The 22,635-nt window shown below is 44.6% G+C and overlaps 1 protein-coding gene across 7 annotated transcripts in view; it reads right to left on the bottom strand.

Annotated features, from left to right (window-relative positions):
- PITPNC1 (phosphatidylinositol transfer protein cytoplasmic 1) overlaps window positions 1-22,569 on the bottom strand; it is a 268,187-nt gene extending 245,618 nt beyond the window's left edge. For 2 of the 7 annotated variants that reach the window (XM_082442152.1, XM_082442150.1), the window contains exon 1: window positions 12,575-13,495. In XM_082442152.1, the coding sequence (XP_082298278.1) occupies window positions 12,575-12,622 (48 nt within the window). In that variant the 5' untranslated portion in view covers window positions 12,623-13,495. Of the gene's footprint in view, window positions 1-6,562; window positions 9,802-12,574; window positions 17,026-17,167 lie in introns of those variants that run through there. The other 5 variants (XM_082442146.1, XM_082442148.1, XR_014257618.1 and 2 more) reach the window with 5 other exon arrangements.
- Between the last annotated feature and the right edge of the window lie 66 nt (window positions 22,570-22,635).

The following is a 22,635-nucleotide window of genomic DNA, read 5'->3' as shown; positions in this document are numbered from 1 at the left end:
TCTACACTTAAAAAATAGTTAAGGACTTCCCTGGTGGCTCAGTAGTTAAGAATCCGCCTGCCAATTCAGGGGACACGGGTTCGATCCCTGGTCTGGGAAGATCCCACATGCCGTGGGGCAACTAAGCCCGTGTGCCACAACTACTGAGCCCACGTGCCACAACTACTGAAGCCCGTGCACCTAGAGCCCGTGCTCCGCAACAAGAGAAGCCACCTCAATGAGAAGCCCGTGCACCACACGAAAAGTAGCAACTAGAGAAAGCCCACGTGCAGCAACGAAGACCCAACACAGCCAAAAATAAATAAATAAATAAAAATAAAATTAAATAAAAGTTAAAAATAATAAGTTTAAGAAAAATAGTTAAGGGGACTTCCCTGGCGGTCCAGACTCTACACTTCCCCTGCAGGGGGCAAGGGTTCGATCCCTGGTCAGGGAACTAAGATCCCGCATGCTGCGCAGTGTGGGAAAAAAACCAAAAAGTTAAGATGGCAATTTTATGTGATATGTTTTACCATAATTTTTAAAAAATTATTTTAAAAAACTGACCTGAATGTACACATCCAATTAAGTGTGGTCCCCTTCAAATAGTTCATTTTAGGGCATTACATGTTTATTTCTATCGTGTTGACACAGAGCAAAACATCTCTGAATCTCCGCCGTAGAATTTAAGACAGGTTTGTTTGGATTTTTTTCATTGTTTTGAACATTCCTGATAATGGTAAATGTCTTTGGAGGACAATTTTTAATTTTGAAAAAAGCCTTTTATAGCTCCATTTTCGGAATAATAATCTTATCAAGTTAAAAATTTTATTTTAGCCCACGTGAGGTGTGACTCTACAGCAGCAATATGAATTTGTGCATGTGGTTTGTAAACTGCCTGTGAGGCAATGCTAGTAAAGGTGAGACACAAGTTTCCAAGGAGCCGCCATCTCAGCAGGAAGGGAAAGTACACAGTGCTGACTAATACATTTTGATCATTTTTCATACCCTCCAGTTTGCTTACCTCCATGTGAAGAGGTTTAAGTTTTCAACGAAATGTGCCAGAAACATGGTGTCACTTGTCTGTTCCCATTGTTATTTCCAGATACTAATTTTGAGAAACCTACAGCTGCTTATCAGCGAACATCTCGGCTAAAGATGTCTATGAAAGCCAAAGGCTGTCACTGCCATTAAAAGGAATAATTTCTGAAAGTGTAGGGGTGGTTCTCTTTTTAGAGCATGAACTACAGAACTTCTTTTCAAAGAGGAGTATGATTCATTTATCAAAGTTAAACTGAGGGATGTCACTTGGTTTAAAACTTGAGTAAAATTGATTGTTCAGTAGGAGATAAAACTTATGGACCGCTCTGTTAGCTTAATTGGAACAGAAGAACTCCCTTCCCCCAATTATTTCCTTTGATAATCCTGAACAAGTTATTTAATCTTTAAGGGGTGTGTGTGTGTGTGTGTGTGTGTGTGTGTGTGTGTGTGTGTGTATTGGGATAGAACTAAATAATCTCTAATGCTCCTTCCAGCTTTGGGATTCTAGGGAAGGCAGAATTGAGAAGGCAGAGAGCCTGGGCTCGGAAGTCTGACCAGCATGGCCATGAAGCCAGGTCTACCATGGACTAGCCATGCAAGCACCTGTGACCCACATCTGTAAAACGGGACGATAATATCCAACTCGCAGGACCACTACAAGGACTAAATAAACAAGAAAGCGCTGGACAAATGTAATTTCTCTTTGCCTCCTTCGCACGCGGAATGTGACTGCTCGCCATCCAAGCATACAAAACAGAAACTGAATTGTTAAAACTCTTACTTTCCAAGCAGGTTTCACGGGATGCGTCGCCGAGGCACATAGTGCTATTTTATTATGTACAGAAAAGCAAGGTGAGGACTTCCCTGGTGGCGCAGTGGTTAAGAATCCGCCTGCCAACGCAGGGGACACGGGTTCGAGCCCTGGTCTGGGAAGATCCCACATGCCGCAGAACAACTAAGCCCGTGCGCCACAACTACTGAGTCTGCGCTCTAGAGCCTGCAAGCCACAACTACAGAGCCTGCGTGCCACAACTACTGAAGCCCGCGCGCCTAGAGCCGGTGCTCCGCAGCAAGAGAAGCCACCGCAGTGAGAAGCCCGCGCACCGCAGCCCCTGCTCGCTGCAACTAGAGAAAACCTGCGCACAGCAGCAAAGACCCAAAGCAGCCAAAAATAAATAATAAATAAATAAATTTATTTTTAAAAAAAGAGAGAGAGAATCAGGGCAAGCAACTTTCACAATTTGTGTAAGACACAAAGACAGAGATGGCTCAGGTCAGCAAAATGAACAGTGTAACCCTGCACTTCCTAGGGACTATTCAGTCCTCCACGATACCTTTCAGGAAGCGTGGGCACAGTATTCATTAAAAGGTCCTACACCATTTCTATAAACGGTCTATGCCAGTTGGAAACACTCTTGCCAGAGAGTCAAGAGATAAGTGAAACTTGGTCATTTTAAGAATAAATAAATAAATAAATCCCACCACGACGGTTAAAACTAGAAAATTTTGGAGAGTTTTGGGGAACTCCAACTAATCCAGCCAATAAGACCTAATGCATTTGAAGGCATCAATCACTTAATTATATTAGCATCCAAGTTCATGGTGACTTCTCTATCCCCAGCTGATAAATTTTCTTCTGAATAAATACACAGATCAGTTAATTGGGGTATAAAAATACACAAACTAATGCTCAGAAACACCTGGATCTGACCTTAATACGGCAAATAGAATCAGACCTAAATGGTGTGTGTATGTGTGTGTAGGTGACATGGGACAGGAGCAGTCTTTGGAGATTAGTTGCTTAGATTAGGTGCTTAAACAACATTATTACAGGTTGTCATCAAATTACATTTGTTTGGCCAATCTTAGTTCTCTAGGTGATTCATTCTGGGAAAGAAACAACACCCTAAAGATTGTCAGATTAATTCTAAAGAAATTAAAGGATGATTATGTTTTTTCTTTGCTTGGGAACAACAGGAATTCTAGAAGACCGTGCTTCACCCAAACTTAAAAGAAGCAAAAAAAAAAAAAGAAAGATCAAAAAAAAGTGAAGAACCATTGGATAAATCTGATCAAAAACTTACATTAGCTACTTGTTTAGGTGGATGAGTCGACTTTCACTAAAGTCTAAAAAGGAGTTTTAAGAGCCGGCCCCTTTGTCAGAGTGCTGGGAAATGAAAGAATGACTCACTTTATGCTTGATGTCAAAATCTTGGTGAGCTCTGGCTTTCGTGTTTCTAAATCAACAAACAGCATTGTATAATGTTGCTCAGGCCATAAGCCAGGAAGTGGCCAGTGACCCTAGACTCCTTTCTCTGTCACGGGTAAAGCTAGTGGCCAAGACAGCGTGTCCTGGGCACAGGGGGGTTCCTTCTAACTCTGTGTCATCCTGGGAGACTTGCCCAGCCTAATGCAGCATGATTTTGCCATCCTAGACAGAGACTATTGACACACAGTTTAAATAGTCATTTAGCCTATTTTATAATGAAGCCTGTGATGGAAAGTCTCAAGGACATCTGCCAGAGATGAATAAAGCAGAGGACTCAACTCTCATGTAGAACCATCTCCTCCAGAACACATATTCCAGGATTCATTCTGCCAACACATCCTTTCCCACTCAATGTGCAGAGAAAGCAGAGGACTGCACCTGGAACCACAGCCAGAAAGGTCACCAGGTACTTACTGTTCCTTCCATTAACGATGGCTGGTGCCAGCCTCTGTCTCTGATTAGGGGTGGGGAGGGGGGCTGTTCCTGAGGATCGTGAAATCTGTCAGTGAATGTCTCCTACCCCCCCCCACCTGGTACCCTAAAGCCCTGTAGCTGTTCAAGTTGTGATTACGTTTTTGCCCCTAAGTATCAAATTCTGACCTAAATTGTGGTCATTCTAGTCCAAATCTGGCAGATTTTTTTTTTTTTTCCCACACTGCTGCAGAAGGGAACAACCTCCTTTGAAAAGCTGTCTAAATTCAGGACAATCAGAGTCATCTTCTTGAGAACAGAGACCATAACTTTTCAGTGTTCGTACTCCTAATTCAATTTCCGTGCTTTCTGTCAATGGCTCTCTCTCTGAACACAGATGTCTATTCTGCTGGAAAAATCCATAGATACTTCTTTAAAAAAAAAACAAAAAAACAGCTTTATTGAGATGTATTTTACATACCAACTCAATGGTTTTTAATATATTTACACAGAGCTGTGCAACCATCACCATAATCTATTTTAAGATGGCAAGGAAACTTCTCCAATGTTCTCTGGACTGTAAGCTCTAAGAGGGCAGGGATCGTGTCTGCCTTGTTTGCTGCTCCATCCCTGGCACTAGGTCTAGCACCTGGCACAGAGTAAGAGTTCAGTAAGCATTTGTGATAAACACTTTCATTCTGCCCCAGGGCCAGCCTGAACCTTCCAGATCCCTAAGTTTCCTAGATACGAGAAATAACTACTTCTTTCCTCCAACAGAAACTTTCAATTCAGCTAATCTCCCTATGGTAGGCAGAATGATCCCTGAGGTTCCCAGTGTGCACACCCTGTATATGTACAATTCCTTCACCTTGAATGGGGGTGGGCCTAATCAGACCATTCTTTTTGAAAAAGAGTAGAAGTCAGAGACAAGAAGTCAGAGGTTCAAAGTTGCAGCAAATGCTCTCCTGTTGGCCTTGAAGGGGCAAACGGCCACATTGTGGTGAGGGCCACATGGCAGGAAATAGCAGGTGGCCTCTAAGAGCTGGCCCCTAGCTGATGGCCAGCAAGAAAGGGGGGACTCAGTCCTACAGCCACAAGGAACTGAATTCTGCCAACAACCACGTGAACTTGGAAGAGTACTCCAAGCTCCAGAAGAACATGCAGCTTGATTTCAACCCTGTGAGACCCTGAGCAGAGAATCCAGCCACACGGACTTCTGGTCCACAGAGACTGTGAGATAATAAATGGGTATTGTTTGAAGCTGCTAAGTTTGGGAAAATTTATTATATAACAATAGATATTGAATATACTCCTCCAGGAATCTGGAGGAAGGCAGACTGATTACATTAACTCCCAGGAATGAATGGCCTCACACTTCTCAGAGGTACTGCTGTGGAATTTTAAAATGAGGAGATTTTTAATAAAAAAGAATCTCTAGTTTGCAAAATTTCAAGAGGTATAAAGCTTAAGTGAAAAACTTAAACAGTGTGAAGGAAAACACCTAGGGTCAGCTTTCCTAAAAGGTTCCTATTTTTCTCAGCTTCTTCTCATCCATTCATTCAGCAAGCATTTACTGTGTGCCAGACCCAAGGTTTAAGCACTAGAGCTGCCCTATCCCATAGGGCAGCCACCAGCCACATGTGACCCTTGAGCACTGCAAAGGGGCCAATGGGAATTGAAATGTGCTAGCACAGGGAACTCTGCTCAATATTCTGTAATAACCTAAAAGAAAACAATTTGAAAAAGATACATGTATATGTATAACTGAATCACTTTGCTGTACACCTGAAACTAACACAACATTGTTAACTATGCGCCAATAGAAAAAAAATTAATTAATTAAAAAAAAAAGAAATGTGCTGCAAATAGAAAATACACACTGGATTTCAAAGACTTCGTATGAAAGAAAAATAAGTTAAAAGATCTTGTTAATATTTTCTTATGTGGATTACACGTTGAAAAGATAGTGATGGAGGTGGATGACAAACAAGTAAACAAATAAGTACAGATTAAGATAAATGCAAAAGGGGGGAGGGATAAACTGGGAGACTGGGATTGACATATAAGCACTACTATATATAAAACAGATAGCTAATAAGAACCTACTGTATAGCACAGGGAACTCTACTCAGTACTCTGTAATGACCTATATGGGAATAGAATCTTAAAGAGAGTGGCTATATGTATATGTATAACTGATTCACTTTGCTGTAAAGCAGAAACTAACACACCATTGTAAATCAACTATACTCCAATAAAAAATTTTTAAAAGATAAATGCTATGAAGGAAATAAGTGCAAAGACAGAGAATAATAGGGGAAAACTATTTTATATGGAGTGGTCAGGAAAGATGTCTCTGAGAGGTAACATATCCACTTATAAACCTGCAAGACTGCTATTAACTCTCAAGTTTTAACACATGACAGCACCAGGGGCTGGGGAGCCTGAGAGGACTGACAAAGGCAGTTGGTCAGCTGCAGGGCTATCACGTTGCACCATTCCCATTGGGTTCCATGTAAATGGCGCCCCCTGGAGGTGTGCACCCCTGAGATCCTGTTTGTATGAATTGCTTATAAGTTTTCATAAGATACTTTTTTCAAACTTTACATTTTCCAGATACAATTTGTTTTCCAGTTTTAATAGTTATAAGACACTTCAACTTCATCTGCCATGTAGCCTACAAAAAAATCTCCACTTGGGAATACAACAAAATTCCTGATTTCAAGCATGAGACACAGAGGGCAGGCAGTTGGCAGTCTGCAATCTGAAATTCTTTTTCTCGGCTCCCAGTGAGCTGAATTTGCTAAAGATTTGTAAAACCTTCCTGACTTCTTGCTACAGATCAGCTGGTTTCTGTATTTGTCTTCTCTGAACAGAGGCAGACATGTTTGCTAGTTTTCAAAAAAGTTTTCAGAGTTACTTGACCATACAGACGTCCAGGCAACAGAAAGCAGGCCAGAATCCACAGAGGCCAGCCAGGGCACCTGCGCCCTCACGCAGGCCGCCAAAGCAATGAACCTTGACGTACTTTTCCAGTAATCGCTGCCCCTGAAAAACACACTTACTGCCTGTCACTGTGCACACACTTTTATATTTAAAAAAACAAAACAAAACATCTTTGTGAACCCTCTGCCCTACACACACACACATACACACACACACACACACACACACACACGCACACTTCCCTGATTGACACTCTGGGGCAAGGAAGAGATCTTAAAGAGGTTAAGTGTTGAAAATAGATTATTTTTTTTAAAAAACTACCTATAAAAAATAGTATTCTCCATTCACCAAAATGAGAGCCTTTCTGAAACGAAGATGCCTCACTTTCCCTGAATATCAGTTATACTCAATCAGATACAGTGTTTTGAAGTTGATTTTTAAGAGCCTTGGGAATTCGCCCCCTGCCTTTGTAATGAAAAGCAAAAGTTAATTACTACCCACTTTTAACTAGGCTTTTGTTAACAATAGTGTTGTGGGTTTTTTTTTTCTCCCAAGGCCTAGAATCTGTTTCATGTGACAGGCATTCACACCCAAATCACAGGGAAAATGCAGTGTCCTTTCTCCACAAAGTCACTTTCACTGACCCGCCAGGAAGCCAGCATCTGCTCCTTGTTGTCTGTTCTATTAGTGGTGAAAGGTTTGCACTGATCCATTAACCCGCCCCCCACTTCCCGCGTGCCCCTCACGACCAAAAAGGGAGCTTTGGGAGACAGCTGGGCAGCAATGAGCAACATTGTTCCTTGATGACTGTGAAACAGGCCAGAGAAGCTACCGGGATCACCCAGAAATCACTCACAACCCCAGCTGTGAGTGGCGGAGAGTTGTCCCTCGCAACTAAGCTAACAATTAGGAAAAAAAAAAGTCAAAATAGTGCTCATTCTTAAAAAACAAAATTCCAAAATTATGTTTATGAGGAACGCTGGAGAAGGTCTGAGATTAATCCAAGGAGTCTTTCTCCTTTACATTCAAGGATATCACTTTGTACAGAAAACAAAGTGTTGATGAAAATATCAAACTTAAAACTTCTTTCCTGGCCTTCCCTGGTGGCGCAGTGGTTAAGAATCTGCCTGCCAATGCAGGGGACATGGGTTCGAGCTCTGGTCCAGGAAGATCCCACATGCCACGGAGCAACTAAGCCTGTGCGCCACAACTACTGAGCCTGCACTCTAGAGCCTGCGAGCCACAACGACTGAGCCCGCGAGCCACAACTACTGAAGCCCGCGCGCCTAGAGCCCGTGCTCCTCAACAAGAGAAGCCACCACAATGAGAAGCTCCTGCACCACAGTGAAGAGTAGCCCCCGCTCGCCGCAACTAGAGAAAGCCCACGTGCAGCGACGAAGACCCAACGCAGCCAGAAGTAAATAAACAAATAAGTAAGTAAATAAATGGTTTTAATAAAAATTAAAAAAAAAAAGAATCCACCTGCCAATGCAGGGGACACACAGGTTGGAGCCCTGGTCCGGGAACATCCCACATGCCTTGGAGCAACTAGTCTGTGCGCCACAACTACTGAGCCTGCGCTCTAGAGCCCACGAGCCACAACTACTGAGCCAGCACGCCACAACTACTGAAGCCCACATGCCTAGAGCCCATGCTCTGCAACAAGAGAAGCCACCGCAATGAGAAGCCCGCACACCGCAACGTAGAGTAGCCCCCACTCGCCGCAACTAGAGAAAGCCTGCACGCAGTAGCAAAGACCCAATGCAGCCAAAAAATAAATAAATAAATTTATATATTAAAAAAAAAACCCTCTTTCCTTAAAGAATTTCTACCCCAATAGGTTTGCAGATGCATTTCACGAAAATGCTTTAAAACGGAGCAAAAAGGAGCACCGTTGGGCATTTTGGCATCTTCATTTATGTCATTCCAGAGACGGCATCACCCCGATCCCAAATCTGTTCTCAGAAATGTGCGCAAGAAAATTCTCTGGGGACTCGGGGGAGCCTGGATAAAGTGCGCTGGCTCCCTGCCAGGACAAAGAATAAAATAATATTCTGTTAAAAAGTTGGGGGTTTTTTTCTTTTCTCTCTCTTTCTTCTTTTCTTGGAGGGGAGTGTTTCTGTTTTTCATTGTGCATCAAATCCCCTGAAGATCACAAGTAAATCCCAGACATTAATGTTGATGCAGTCAGAACAGGAAGTATTAAACACCAAAGCAAGCAATGAAGTTGAAAAGATTCCCGCCTTAGATCATACTGGGCTGTGCTCAGCTCTTGGAAGATGCTTATCTTACTGATAAGGACCTGTCAGGGAGGCGTGATCAGACAGTGCTCCGTGGAGTCCTGAAGATGCAGTTTGGGATCAGGATGCTGGGACCAGTGGCAGCACCAAGGAGTGGCTTCGGAGGGAAGGGCCTTGAACTCCACCATAATCTGCACTGAGCCACACATCTAAAAGCTACCCCCCAAAAACATACAATCGAAGGAAAACCAGTGGACTTGTTATACAAAAGCAGCTTCAAAGAGTGGCCCCTGGCCACCTTTAAGGGCAGCTGACAACCCCTAAAATTCCCCTAAGAAGACAAGGTCAGAGTCTCCAGCCCACCTTCCAACTAGAGACTGATTTAGTCTCCTGCTTTGCACATTTCGGCTTAGGGATATTTCCTTCCAACAAGGAATCCCAGCAAAAGAGCTTTGCTCCGGGTTCTGGCCTAGACCTTGCCCTTGGCTATGAGATGGGCAACTAACTGCACCTTCTATAGCTCTAGTCTTCTCCTCCACAAAATGAAATGGTTCAACTCTAGACCACCTCTAATGGCCCTTGCAAGTCTAAAATTCTAGCATCTATAACACCAAATGTTTCAAATGAAGACAATGACAACTGTTTCTTCATAGGCAACTATTGGCCCCCAGGGACCTTTGCTGTTTAGAACTTTCCAATGGGCTTATATTTAGTTCAGAGACAACAACATTGAAAATAAATGAGGAGACTATTCCAGTGAAGCGGGGTTTTTTTTAATTAAAATAAATCCATGGGATGTTACTTATAATTCTTTACTCTAATATGAATGTCTAAAAAACAAAACACCAACACTGATCTAGACTGTAATTCAGCTTTACTTGCTTTATCCCCCAGAGCTGTTCTTCTTTCCTGGAACTAAGGAATATTTTATGAGTTAAAATAAGGTGAGAAAAATAGTAGAAACTAGCACACTCTATACCAATTCAAAAGGTCTTTGATTTTTCATTTAGTTGATAGTGCTGACTTTATGTGTTTTCAAGATTTTTTTTTTTTTTCTGGATTAAACATGAGTAACGGGCAAGAAGCAGAGTAAGGAGAAACAAATACTAATGGTTTTACCATGGCTCTGGTTCTGGCTTGGCTATTAACTAGTTGTGTGGCCTGGTGCACATTACTTAACCTTTCTGAATCTCTGTTCACTCATCTGCAAAATGTGGATAACACACCAGTCTCCCTTTCACTCCCCTCCAAGAAGAGTTAAACTAGATAAAACCAGGGAAAAAGGATGGACATACAGTGTTGGTCCTTTTGATGACTCTCCAAAACAAGGGCATTTGTCTCATTTTTAAAAGTATGGACATTGCTACTAATTAACTGTGGTTGTCAGAACAGGGACAAATCCTAGAAGTTTCATGTAGGTTGAATCAGGCCCAAAGCAAATCAACAGTTGTAGCAAAAGTGAGGTTTCTAAAAGTCTACCGAAGTTGATGGTAATTGTCTTCTTTGAAGATAATTGCTTCCCAGTTTTCAGTGTTAAGGTTGGGAGGACACAGTGCTAAGGTGGAGGGTGGATTGTGGGGTTCACTACCAATCAGACACTAGGGGTCTAACCTCTGGCAAGCTGGGCCTCGTGTCCTCATCCATCATCTGATTTGGTTAATCTGAATCCTTCCGCTTTGAAACTCTCCTCAATCTAAACTGCCCCACTGCTTCACGAACAAAGAAGAAAACTACTTCGGAATATGACATTACAGACACTGGATCATGCTTTGGTCCAAATGAATGACACATTAATTAAGTTATAATTATACATTATATTACAGGCCGAGTCTCATTTCATTTGCCAATCAAGAAAGGAAGGGCCTCCACCTATACCACTCAAATATGATTACTTCACCCCAAAGTTGTAGTTATTTCAGTGCAAAAAAAAAAGTGGAAAAAGAGCCGTGCCTGAGGGTTCAAGAAAACCTGAGAAGGAAAAAAACAGAATAAAGAGATTTTGTAGGTAGCAGAGAAGATTCGAGAGCTGGTTACTTTCTTGACTATCACCTGCAATGGGGGGCATTTCATGTAGTACCAGCATTGCCCCTAGATCCCAAACTCCTCTCAATAAATAAAGTCATTAGGAGGAGACGGGAGTGGAAGCAGACACACCTCCAAGCTGAACTACTCATCTGCTCAGGGGTGGGAAGATCTCAACCTTTTCTAGAAAAACTCCGGTTAACCAGTTTCACTCATTTGCCTCTCCCCTCGTCCACATAGCATTGTGTGCTGCTTCTCCACGTGATTTACACGGTCTGCCTACCCACATGGCATCCATCCTTCAAGACCTTGCTCAAATGCTATCTCCTCCAAAGCCAACGAACTGCACGGCTCGGTTGATCACTGGGGTGGGGGCTGATCTCTTTGGCAGCCAGCGTCCCTAGAATACATTTTGTAAACTCGGAGCTATACTTTGATCTTGCCTTGGATTGTACTTGGCTCTTGCCTTAACACTTGCTCCAGACAACAAATGAAGACAAGTCCCCATCTTTTTCTCTCCCAAAGCACCTCGCCCCTTCCCCAAAGTAGTGGCTCAGTAACATGTCTGACAGATTAAGTGCACTGTATTTAAACATAAACACGGTTTGGGTCGCCGGTGTCATGTGTGTTGCCACACCAAACCACACTGGTAAGTTTCAAATTGCCTTGATTGGCTTCACGCTCCCACGATGTCCCTGGACAAGCGCTAAGCAATTGTGAAATCACCAAAGATAGGGAGGCAGAGCGGGAATAAAGGAAAGCCGGGGCCTGAATAATCCTCACTGAGTCATCGTTTCCTGAAAGATCGAGTTTGAGGCTTGGAGTAGGGGGAGGGGGTGGGGAGGGAGGGGTTCGGGAGAAAGGAACCTGAGCAGCGCGTGGAGGACGAGCCCAGGACAAGCCCCCTCCCCTCGCCCTGCAGCTGCGGGACCTGGGAACCCGGACCAGGCCCGCACCCACGTGCTGGAGCTCCCCCCTGTGGCCGCGCCGCAGCCCCCGCCGTTCCCCGCTCGCCCGCAGAGAGCTCTCCCCGCGGCCCAAGAAACAAGACACGCAGAAAGTTTCCGACCCAGGCGGTTAGAGAAAGGTCGAAGCCAGGTCCGGGGGCCTCGAAGCGCGGGCGTGGCGGAGCGGCGCCCAGTCTGGCGGCGATGGCAAGGGGTCCGAGCCCAAATGGACCCCCCGAGGGTTCCGAGGTGCCCCGGAGCGGGGCTCGGGCCCTCCAAATCCCGAGGGCGAAGGGCTTCTCCCTTACCCCAACCTTCCAGCGAAGGGCGGGAGGGGAACCTGGGCCCACGCCAGATCGGGATGCCCCCCCCAGCTACCAGGGCATGCTTGGGGCTCTTGGGTTTGCTTTATTCATTTCCTTAATTGGAGGGAGGGGGCGACCAAATCCCTTTGGCGCATTCTGATCCCCAGCAATCTGGATTCTGGGTGCCCCCCCCAAAACCCACCTGCAGTCCACCGCCCCACCCAACGCCGCCCTCCTTGCTGGGGTGACAAGTGGAAGCAGCAATTCCACTTCCTCCTCCCCCTCCAGCCTCCCGGTTTGGGAGGCAGTTTTCCACCAGGGTTTCCCCGCCGCCCGCGAGGCGGAGGCGGGAGGCGCGGCGCCCCGGAGCCGGGGACTGGGAGTGGGCGAGGCCGGGCCCGGCGCGGCGCTTACCTCGGCTACGGTGAGCGGCATGCAGATCCGGTACTCCTTCAGCAGCATGGTCCTGCCGGCCGCGGGCCCCCGAGGCGGGAAGAGGGGGGCTCCCCCAGACCAACAAGGCTGCCGCCCAGGAGCAGGGCAACGCGCCCGGAGCCCCGTGCTCGGAGCCGGGCGGCGAAGCAGCCCCGGCGGTGCGCTCAGGTCCTGGCTTCCTCCTCTCCGCCCGAGAGCATGTCAAGGCTTGGGTCCTGGTGTTCGCGGCTCCCCCGCCTCCTTCCTCGCCGAGGTCGATCCGCCTGGAACGCGGTGTTGCAAAGTCAGGCAGGGAGGGAGGGAGAACCGCTGGAAACCGCTCTGATCGGCAGCCCGGGGCAGTAGTAGCGGGCGCCAGATCAGGACATGCCCGGCAGCGGGCGAGGGAGGAAAAAAAAGAGAGATTTCCAAAAATTAAAACGAATGCACAAAAGTCACCCGCTCGATTCGCCTCTGAAACCAGATCTGAACCTGGCGACCCCCCTTTTCCGGCCGGGCTGCCCAAGGCTAATGTCACCAGGCACACATTGCAGACGGAGCCAGAGATGCTGACTTTCCAGACAAAGGCTCGATCGGCTGTGCTCCCCGGGCGGTAAACAAGATTTCCTGCTCTTTTTAGGGCCGGTCCCCGAGGCGCTTCAGGGCTCGCTGGGGGAGAAAAGGGAAGCCGCCGCCGCCGCTCAGCTCTGCCGGTCTGGGGCTCCGGGTTCCTCCGACCTCGGCTCGCGGCTGCGAGGGGCGGGCGGGAGGAAGCTGGCGCCTTCCGTGCGCGTCCCCTCCCCCGAGTCCGGATCCCCGAGCGCCGTGCGTGCCCGAGAGTTTGCAGCCACCTCGCCGGGGCCGAAGAGTCGGCGCCGAGCTGCAGTGTGCCTCGGGCCGGGGAGGTGGGTGCGGGAGGAGCGAGCGCGAGCGAAGCTGACATCAGCAGCGGCCTCGGCGGGGAGGGTAGCCCCATCCGGCCAATGGGGAAATGGCAAAGAATGTGGAGGATTTAAACAAAACAGCATGTCTCTCCCGGGCTACTGCCAGACGGCAGGGCTGCCGCGGAGAGCCGAGGCCGGCCGGCGATGGGGAGGATCGGAAAAGGGGGCTCCCTTCGGCTCCTTTACCCTTTGAACCTGTTCTCAAATGTACCCCGGGTGCCACAGTGCTTTGTCCAGCCACTCTGGGTAGCTTCTGGGTCCAAGGTACAGAAGTGCCCCTTGACCTTTAGAGAAGGTTTTTACAAATGCCCAGCGAGAGCGTTTTCACTTTGGTCCAGTAAGCAAGTCCAGCGCTGGAGAGGCGATGGGATTTGGGAGCAGGAAAGCAAACCCTTGCCTGGTTTCCTAACTGGTTTCAGAGCAGGAATCCAGAAGCTGGAAAGTGCAACAATGTGAATGAAAATGAAATCCAAACAGAAAAGACACACAAACCAGGGGGAACTTGAACCAGGCATAGCCTTTTACCTCTCCTGGCCCTGCTCTGCAGTCTGACTGCAGGCTTCGCAGAGCAGCAAGAATAGGTTTTCCTGTCAGCACTCCCAAGTTCAAAAAGTCACAGTGAAATGTCAGTGAAAATGCCTGGAGTGTTGGTATTTCATCCATATTAAACAGATCCCTCATTTTAACCACAAGAGGCACATTTTTCAGTTACTCAGGAAGCTGCATGTAACTGCTGAAGTCTGTTTTTCATTTGTCTGGTATTTTTAAGCTTGTTTTTCTGAAAAGTTGCTGGATGAAAAATGCATCAGTTGCCTCTTTGCAGAATAACCTGCAAGCATCATCTTTCCTCAGAAAAAATATTCGTGCTCTTAAGATCCTGCAGCTCCTCACAGGGCTTTGGATGGCGATACTGATGGCCTCAATCTTATAGTATTTAAAATTATGTGTAATAAGTAATTAACCAATATAACTATGGTGGGCTGTGGCTAAAATCATCCAGATGGCTGGAGAGAATTTACAACTGTGTGAACGTGATACAAAGGCTGATAGAAAAATTACACCCTCTATCCAGCTTATATTCTAGGGAAAAACTATTTTCTAGATAAATGCTTCCCAGAGTTGGCTCAGAAAGATTCACAGCAACTAATTAAAGCTAAACCAAATTCCTCGAGGTGGAAAATCTAAATCTGACACTGTACTGCTGAATAATAACACATGAAAGCCTGTGATACGCAGAGGAAGCTCAAGCTGTTTTTCTTTTTCCTGCTTCTTACTAAAACACGCGTAGTGGCTTCACTTCTGGCACTTAAAACTCTTCCCAGAGGCAGCTAGGGGATGTATTGCCTAGCCACACATGCATATGCACACAGGACATCAGGGAATGTGGACAAATTCCTGGCTTTCCTAGATGTTTCCTGACACTGATTCTGTAATGAAGTATTTTACTGATGAATATTACGGTTGAGGAACTACTTCTCCGAATCTCGCAAACTGCAAATTACCACATATATGCTTCTGTCCTTTCCCCTCTGCTAAGCTGACTTCTTCCCTGAACTTTTCCTTTTCAGTCAGTCCGCACGCCTGGTCACGTTACCCTTGTTCAGGCACAGCTCTAATCCTTCTGTCTTCAAAACCTCTTAGTGTTTCTCTGTGGTCTAACTGAGCAAGTTAAAATTCCCTGGCGGGAGGATCAAGGCTCTGAATCTACCTTTCCCACAGAGCCCCATCACCCTTCCCCAGCCCTACTCCAGCCAAATGAAAAAATTGTTGTCTAGAGAAGGGCTCCACTTACTTCAATCCTTCTGCTCTTGCCACTGCCTTCACAGAGAATCCTCTCCCACTCCCTCCCTCAGGACACAATTAAGCAGCAGGGCACTGACAATCTGTGTTGTTGGAAAGTGATTCTGATGGTAGTGTGTTGGATGGGTTCGGACAGAAGGATACTAGAGGCCAGAGGTTTATATCACTGTAATTCTAAAGGAGACAAATGGGGAGGGTCTGAATTAGACAGCGAATGAAGAAAAGACGATGAATTTAAAAGATTTGGATAGGACTTGGGAACCGATGGGTTTTCTCTACAACAGTGCTTGGGGGAGGGGAGGGCAAAGGGAGAGCCTATCCATTCATAACTCATTCACACAAGGGAGGAGGGCGCCATCTACTGGTCAGACACCTTGCTTTAAAATGTTTCAAGTCACCTCGCCCGCAAGAGTCTGGCGAGAACTGTATCTTTGTTTCTTTTCAACAATGGAGTTCGCAATATCCATTTCCAAAGAGCCTTGAAAGTGTTGCTATCATCACTATGGACGGTAGCGATGTTCCATTAACAACGTGCACTCTACAGTTACGGATCATCTCCTATTAAAAAGTGTGGATGGGGAGCAAAGGGCAAAAAGAGGAACCAAGAGTAAAGTTACCAGTGAGGAATGATGCGACCAAAAGGAAAAGAATATTAGCCTACTCATGTCTATGACAGCATATATTCTCAGATGGGTGACACCTTCTGAAGGCAGGGGTTCTCAACGCGAGACGGGGGAGGTGTGCAGCTGTTCAACCCAGTGTCTTCACCCGAATTCTGTTGACTCACCCCTCCCCCACATTGAAACCTCTTCTCAGTTTGTGTGAAAAAAAAAACAACTGTAGGGTTCTCTCTGTAACTAGGATCTGAAAGAAGAGTGTATCAACAGACTTCGTGACTCTTCGTGTTTTATTCCAAGAATATCCCTGGTACTTGTAAGCTGGGGCTTCCCTGGTGGCGCAGTGGTCGAGAATCTGCCTGTCAATGCAGGGGACACGGGTTTGAGCCCTGGTCTGGGAAGATCCCACATGCCGCAGAGCAACTAAGCCCGTGAGCCACAACTACTGAGCCTGTGCGTCTGGAGCCTGTGCTCCGCAACAAGAGAGGCCGCGACAGTGAGGGGCCCGCGCACCGCGACGAAGAGGGGCCCCCGCTTGCCACAACTAGAGAAAGCCCTCGCACAGAAACGAAGACCCAACACAGCCAAAAATAAATCAATCAATAAATAAATTTTTTAAAAAAATAAGAAAAATTAAGTAAGCTATTGTGGTTCTTTCCGTCTTCCTATTTCCTCCTCACTAGATCTAAAGTCTGTGGGTTCATCAGGGCCCAATAAGAATCCTATTTCCTACACGGAGCCATTCTAGATAACTCTTTACCTTTCTAGACAACCCAGAACACTGATCTGGACTATTCATTTTGGTTCTGGTTTGTATGCCAGTGTGGCCTTTATATATATAATGTCATATCCCTTACTTGAAGTGTTTCACTTGTTCTCCAATTCCCCAACATGGTGGTAAGCTTCCTGAGGAGATGGACCATGTCCTATTGTGTCATCTGGAAAGTGTAGCCTGGTTTGAGGGATACTGTGGGTACCCAATAAAGGTCTATTAGATGTATGCATATGAGTTCAGGATTCTCGACCTTGGCACTATTGACATTTGATAACAGCTAATTCTTTGCTGGGGGAATCACTGTAGGTTCAGCAGCATCCCTGGTCTCTACACACTGAATATCAGTAGCCATCCCACCCGCCCACCCACGTACATTGCCAAATATGGGGATGGGTGTGGAGGGGGGGAACTGCTGCAGTGGAGGATCACTGCATTATGTAACGTTCATTAATCTTACCTAAATGTGTAGCTACTCCAAAGAAGCTTTGAAGAGACTGACCTTCAACTTGTTTCAGAGCTAAGGAGAGAAGGAACAGAACAAAACTGTTACATCACAGTTCTATAAAGATGTCCCCTTCTCATTCCCATGCTCTGCTTTCTATTAGCCAAGTAGCCCTTGATAAAGGGCTTAACTTTAACTTTGATCATTTGGTTAAGGTAATGTCTACCAAGTTTTTCTATTGTAAAGTGACTAGTTTTCCCTTTCCATACTCTATTCTTTGGAAGGCAGTCTTGAAGTGCAGCCTACACTCAAGGGAGCAGAGCTAAGCCCCACCCCCTCAAGGGGAGGGTATCTACACACACAATATGGTATCCTGCAAGATGTGTCTTTTCTCCCTCATTTGTGTGTTCATTCAATTATTTATTTATATCAGTGTGGACTCAGGCATATTTCTTCTCTACTTTGAGTTATAATTCAATACGACGTTATTTTTGTTGTTCACACTGGTCCAGCTTTGGCCATTGGTAGCTCTTCCAGGTCGGTTCCTGTGTCCTTTTGACATGCCCCTCCCCCACTTTAAGGGCGATTTTTGAAAATCAAAGTTACACTTTGAAATTAATTTTTGTTTTATTAAACATTATTTAATTCCAGAGAAGTCTATGTCTATATATTCCTCTGTGTGTGTGTGTGTGTGTGTGTGTGTGTTTTAAACACTTGTATGTCTAACCTTGTTAGGTCCTATGCAAATGTTAAATTCATTCTTAATAAAACTACACAAAGCAAGTCCAGAAGCAATTCTTATGTGTAGACCCACTTATCAGGTCTCTATTAAATATGGAGAATGCCTTTGATGTGGAATTGCTTATAGCTGTGCAGTAAATGCTCATAAAATAAAGATTAATTGACAATGATGTCGTACAAATTGCTTCACATGGGAAAAAAACCTGGAGGATCTGTGGCCAAACGTATGGCTTTGTCTTCTTTTTTTTTAAATAAATAAGCTAGTAATAAATTTTATGAAGGTTTCACTTTTTATTGCATTACCTGTTTTTACAGAAGTTGGCAAAACATTGGAATATTTTGAGATGAATTATGAGAGGATCTGTAACCTATACTCACTGGAGAGAAATTTTAGTGATGAAAGAGGACGTTGTCCTTGACCCTGAGTATCCTTTAAGAGGAAGTAACTGTGCAACCATAACTTACGGTAACTCTTTAATGCCAAAGTATATTTGACCTAGTATCATCAACTGATGTCAACACAGACCCAGAAATAGTATTTCTTAGCTACGTAGTGCCATAGAGACGTCATGGAATTTGACTTTTTGTGGAACATTTTAAATGTCCCCAGAGAGAAGAAGGAATTATGTTTGCTATTAAGAGTATGTGACCGTTTATATCAAAACCCCAGTTTAGAAATTGCGTAGGTGACTACAGTGCAGCTGAATAATGGCCCCCAAAGACATCAGGTCCTAAGCCCCGGAAACTGAAAATGTTACCGTATTGGAAAAAGGGTCTTGGCGGATGTGGTTAAGTTAAAGACTTTGAGATGAGACTATCGTGGATTATCTGGGTGTCCCTAAATACAGTCACAAGTATCTGTGTAAGAGAGAGGCAGGTGGACATCTGACACACACATACACACAGAAGAGGAGAAGGCACTGTGACCATGAAAGCAGAGATTGGAGTGATGAGACCACAAGCCAAGGGATGCCCACAGCCACCAGAAGCTGGAAGAGGCAAGGAACAGATTGTCCCCTAGAGCCTCCAGAGAGAACATGGCCCTGCCATACCTTGATTTCAGCCCACTGACACTGACTTCAGACTTTGGATTCCAGACTGTGGGAGCATCATTTGTTTTTGTTTCAAGCCACCAAATTCATGGTTATTTGTTACAGCAGCAAGAGTAAATGGATACAATGACTTAGGTATGCCTTTACTCACCTGACATTTACCCAAAAGATAAAATACAGCATATTTTTCTTTACAAAATGATTCATAACAGACTTGAAAATATCAAGTTCTCCCATTGCTTTTAAAATAAGCAATTTATAAAAACAAATATTTTGGAAATTCCCTGGTGGTCCAGTGGTTAGGACTCGGCGCTTTCACTGCCCGGGTTCAATCCCTGGTCGGGGAACTAAGATCCTGCAAGCGGCGTGGCCAAAAAATATATATAAGTAAATAAATAAAAACAAATATTTTACAAACAAATATTTTACACACATTTCAGGAAGTTTTCTGTCATGTAAGCCCTGCGACTTTCAATACCATCAATATGTTAATGCCTCCTAACTTCAAATCTCTAGCCCAAATGACTCCCTTTAATTTGACATTTGTATATACACTTGCCTTCTCAGCATTGTCACTTGGATACCCAATAGGCACCTCAAATTAACATATCCCAAACTGACTCCTGCCCTTTTCCCTCTGACTTGCTTGTCCCTAGTCTGCTCCGTCTTGGCAAATGGCAACTCCATCTTTTCAGAGATTGAGCTCAAAAATCTTGCAGACATGTTTGACCCCTTTCCTCTCATAACCAACCACAAGTCCTATCTTGACTCTATTTTCAGATTATATCCAGGATCTAGCCACTTCTTACCACTTCTACTGCCTGCACCCTCGTCCAAGACACCATCATTTTCCTCCTGCATTATTGCAAAAACTATCTAACTAGTCTCCCAGCTTCTGCAGAGCAGGAAACAGCTTCTGTCTCTTAGGAAATAGCCAGAGTGATTCTTTTACTATGCAAATCAGCTCCTGCCACTCCTTTGCCCCAAACTCCCATTGGCTCTCCATCTCACTCAGATTAAAAACCAAGTCCTTCTAATGGTCAAATTGCCTTAAATCTCATCTCCTACAACTCTCGCCCTTACTCATTCTGGTTTTCAAACAAGCCAGGCATGGTCTTATTGCTCTCAGCTCAGGGTTCTTGCTCCTGCCTCTGCCTGGAATCTTCATCCCCCAGCGACCTGCAAGACTCCCTTACTTCAGGTCTTGGCTCACTGGCGATGCCCTCTTCGACCACCTCCCAAGCACTATCACCCCTGGCACATATTTACATGTTGATTTTCTGTCCTCCTCCCCATTAGAATGTTCACTTCACAAAGGCAGGAACTTTGGGTCAGATATGTGCACAGCCAATAAGCTGAAAGTGCCAGAAATGCCAAATATGAAAAAATATATATACCAATGTAGTAATTAATATATAGGCACACTATTTTCAGTAATTAATATCATAATATATATTACCATGGTTCTTTCTGAATAAACTTTTTCCAATCAGTATTTCTCCCTTCATTTTAGATTCCTTATTCTTTTTTTTTTTTTTTTTTTTGGCCATGCTGCGTGGCATGCGGGTTCCCTAACCAGGGATGGAATCTGTGCCCCCCTGCAGTGGAAGCTTGGAGTCCTAACCACTGGGCCGCCAGGGAATTCCTAGATTCCTTATTCTTCCACTGCCAAATTTTCTCTTCTGAAACCAATTTCTTTCTTACAAAGCCACAAATTTAATCTCAGACTCACTCAAATAATAGATTTATAAAGAGTCTGTCTATAATACAGTAATTCTACCTATTTTCTCTGCCCATTGCTCAGACTTTTACTGGTTTCCTTCTTTATTTACTTCACTTTAACTTTTTGTTTCCTTTGCAAGCTTTTCCTTAGATTTCAATTGGCTTTCATTATTGTTACCTCCAAGCCTAGCAAGGAAGGGCTTCAGTTTGGTGTGGAGCCAACTGACTTTTCTCCACCTATTTGCCTTCTTTACACTCTTATTTTTTGAGTTCCGTAAACTATAAATCTGTTTAGTCCATCACACCTTTGTTACTTTTTGTTTTTTCAAACTTTTCACACAAAGTGTAGAACTCCAAATCCTTTTGTCTACTCTAGTCAAACCAACTGCCCACCAAATGTAGAGCCAGAAAACATCTTACCCTAGTGTGTCTCAACGAGCTGTTAGAATGTGCTTTCGAAATTTGTAAGGGAATTTGGGGTTGTCACGGTCACGGTGGATGAGGAAGGTATCAACATGTAATTGGGATGCTGAACAACTGCAATGCAACAAACCTACACAATAAAATATCGTCTCACATTCCATCAGACTTTTCAATGTCCTGCCAGACACCTCCTTATGTGTCTGAGGCCTAACTCCATTATACATATGCCAAGCTTTTTTTTTTTTTTGAAGTTTTAATACACACTAGATTTTCTAAGACTTCTTCTATGTGAAAAACAATGGAAGATTATACTTCGATATAGTCAGAACTTTACCAAGAAGTTGTACACCATATTGGGAAAATCATGCCACCCTTATGCTTGAGGAACCAAAAGAACACACCTGTGGCAGCTGTAACGTTTGCATTTATAGTTATTGTATTGTATATGTGTACAAGCAAATGGCTACTTCTTTGTATTTCTACTGTAGACATGTTTTAGCCTTTATATTTTGAAATATATTATTATTTTGCTATTTTGCAATGTTTCTCCTTTACAGCTAGGATGTTTTCTTGTTTAGTGTTTGTTTTTTAGTTATGTGTGTAGATGGGTTATATTATCCATGATTTTCATTCCAGAATAGTTTTGTTTGTTTTTTTTTTCTTTTTAATTTTTTTGTCCAAGCCATGCAGCATGTGGAATATTAGTTCCCTGACCAGGGATCGAACCCACACCCCCTGCATGGGAAGCACAGAGTCTTAACCACTGGACCACCAGGGAAGTCCCCAGAACAGTTTTTTTTAAAAATAAGGTCTATTCATCATATATAAAGGGAGGTTGGTGCTGATTAAACTGAGAATCACTAACATAACAGTAGACCTCTCCATGATTTCCCGTTTGCTTCCCAGGCTACTGTTGACACTTGGACCACACCACACACAGCCTCATTCTCACTTTCAAGGATCTTAAGCTTTTTTTAAAAAAAAGGGACCCAGATGGTGTGGATGATAATAAAGAAAACTTGTATGGTCCTTAACTGGAAAATCGGCTCGGATATACGTGATCTCTTTTGACGCTCACAAGAGGGAAAGGGAAAGCAAATAAAACGTCTTTCTAAAGATTCTTCTTACCAACATAATATTTACCTATTATACTACTGAGCCACTGCCATACCTTCTCTTATTAACTTTAAGAGATCCCACAGATTAAGCCACCAAGATTCTCAACCAGATGAAGCCTGAGAACTCTTTTCTTCGGGGTTTATTTCAGCCTGCTCCTATAGACAGGAGAAAACCGAGATCCAAGAAAAGTTAAGCGACTTGCCCACGGCTCTGAGAAAGCATAATATTTCAAAGCAGAGGTGTAAGAATATGTATCATAGCCTATTCGATTACACTAGCTTTTCTCACCGCAAACTGTAGATGAGAAGTCTGTCATCAAAGACAGAACCGGACGTAGGGTGCAATAGCGAGCCCCGCGCCCCAGCTCCGCCCCCAGGGCTGTCCGCGGCGCTGCCTGCCTGGCGACCAGCGCAGGGGGCCTCGTGG

The sequence above is a fragment of the Balaenoptera physalus genome, assembly GCF_965194825.1.
Source record: "Balaenoptera physalus genome assembly, chromosome: 20".
NCBI classification, from domain to species: domain Eukaryota; kingdom Metazoa; phylum Chordata; class Mammalia; order Artiodactyla; family Balaenopteridae; genus Balaenoptera; species Balaenoptera physalus.
Note: the sequence above shows the minus strand (reverse complement) of the source record. Positions and strands in the feature narration are given on the sequence as shown.